The following is a 2,018-nucleotide window of genomic DNA, read 5'->3' on the forward strand; positions in this document are numbered from 1 at the left end:
CAATAATAAAATATAAAATTAAAAAAAAAAAGTGCAGAAGAAGGAAAGAGGCCCCAAGGCAGTCTTCTTCCTCACTTTGCTTTGCTCTCAAGCTCTCAGAAGATTCTTCTCTCCACAGTCTAAACTACAGCAATCCTCCCGATTCCCAATAAATAAACACTTAAATCCTCCGACTCCCCCTAATCATTCACCCCACAAAACTGCAAAAAAAAAACAGTCATGAAATACAAATCTCTCGCCTGCTAACAACCTCCCTGCCTCCTTCCATGGCAACAGTCGACAACCAGCAGGGATGGCTTCCCTACGACGGTAGCATAAACAGAGACTGCTCCCAAGGCTTCTGCAGCATATACTGCCCTCAATGGTGTTACGTCCTCTTCTCTCCTCCTCCTCCTCTCTCCCTCGCCGGCGCTGACAACGACTCCTCCAGCACGACCTTCTCACCTCTCGTCATATCCATCATCGCCATCCTTGCAAGCGCTCTTCTTTTAGTTAGCTACTACACATTCGTCTCCAAGAACTGCGCCTCTCTCTCCTTCAGCCGCCGCCCCTTCCACTACGAAGAAGACAGCGGAGGCGGCGCCGCCGCCTCCGTCCGCCATGAGGAGTGGCATGTGTTGCCTTCTAATGGACTTGAGGAAGCCCTCATCAACAAGATCACAGTTTTAAGGTATAAGAGAAAGGAAGGCCTGGTAGATGGAACTGACTGCTCTGTTTGCCTTGGAGAGTTCAAGGAAGAAGAAAGCCTTCGGCTGCTTCCTAAATGTAGTCATGCCTTCCACTTGCAGTGCATTGACACCTGGCTCAAGTCTCACGCGAATTGCCCTCTATGCCGAGCAAACATAGTGCTGGAGCTAGATGGGAATGAGGAAGAGATGGTCATGATCGTAGAAGATGCAGAAAGAAGTGGAGAAGAAGAAGAAGAAGAAGAAGAAGAAGAAGAAGCAGCAGAAGAAGAAGAGCAAGAAGAACAAGAAGAAGAAGCAGAAGAAAACGAAGAAGATGAAGGAACAGATCATGGAACTGATGCGGCGGAAATTGGGGAAGAAGATTCAGAGCGGGTAAGGCGGTGCTTGTCTATGGGATCATCGGCGGAGTATCCTAACCGGGTTTCAATTGCAGATGTGCTTCAAATGAGCATGGAGGAAGAGTACATGGTGGCGAAGAACTGTGGACTTGTTGGAGAAGGTGGGACTTGGAGGCGGAGGGAAAGAGAGCAGAACAGCGGCAATGGAAGAAGCAGGGGATTGAATTGTGTTATGAGTACTGTGCGTATGAAGAGATCAGTTTCAAGTGGAAGGTTTTTCTTTAACAGGCAAGGAAGGGGAAGATCTTCTCTACTTCCAGTTTGAGCAATTGCAGAATGATTGAGTTCTTTTGCAGCAATCTTTGATTTGTTTTGAGATTTTTGATCTGAAACAGTAAAGAATGTTTTCATCTTCTTCTCTATCTTTTTTTTTGTGTGTTATTGGATTTGTATATTGGAGACTTTGATCAGCGAATCTGTACAGAAATGCAGATACTAAGCTGAAATCTCTTTTTGCTGCTTTTTTCTTCGATTTGAATTGTTTTTCCTTTCTCTTTTCTTGGTGTGTTGATCGCCTGAGTTTTCTCTGCAAATTGAGCAATGAAGAGATGCAGAAGTTTGCTTTTTTAAATCGACTTTCCCTTTGTAGTTGGTTCTGTATATGATGATAGTGTTAAGGATATATATGTAAATAAGTTAAATGCTTTGTACTGTTATGTTATTACTTGTATTATAATTCTATATATACCTGAGACGGTATTCTGTAAGGAAGATGATATTTGATAAAGGTTTTTACTGTTTTCTATTGCTCTTCCTCGGTTCTTAACATTCTTCATGGTATCAAGAGACGCAAGATTCTGAGCTCTCGCCATGGCGACATCAGCTTCCGCTTCTTCCTCGGTTGCGGCCACCTCCGGCGAAAAGCCGCCCGCTCCGGTCATCCCTCAATCTCTGAAGTTTGTAATCTCAAATCTTAAGTTTCTTGTTCCAC

At 44.2% G+C, this 2,018-nt stretch overlaps 1 protein-coding gene across 2 annotated transcripts; it reads left to right on the plus strand.

Annotated features, from left to right (window-relative positions):
- On the plus strand, window positions 1–1,658 carry LOC110116473 (E3 ubiquitin-protein ligase Os04g0590900). 2 transcript variants are annotated; one of them, XM_028693977.1, is made up of 2 exons: window positions 1–1,061; window positions 1,123–1,281. In XM_028693977.1, the coding sequence occupies exons 1-2, from the start codon at window positions 267–269 to the stop codon at window positions 1,135–1,137; spliced, it is 810 nt and encodes a 269-aa protein (XP_028549810.1). In that variant the 5' UTR covers window positions 1–266; the 3' UTR covers window positions 1,138–1,281. The 2 variants fall into 2 exon arrangements, with proteins under 2 accessions (XP_028549810.1, XP_020705698.1); XM_020850039.2 differs by having other exon boundaries at window positions 8–1,658.
- Window positions 1,659–2,018: the final 360 nt, after the last annotated feature.

The sequence above is a fragment of the Dendrobium catenatum genome, unplaced genomic scaffold (assembly GCF_001605985.2).
Source record: "Dendrobium catenatum unplaced genomic scaffold, ASM160598v2 fragScaff_scaffold_390, whole genome shotgun sequence".
In the NCBI taxonomy this organism is placed as follows: Eukaryota; Viridiplantae; Streptophyta; class Magnoliopsida; order Asparagales; family Orchidaceae; genus Dendrobium; species Dendrobium catenatum.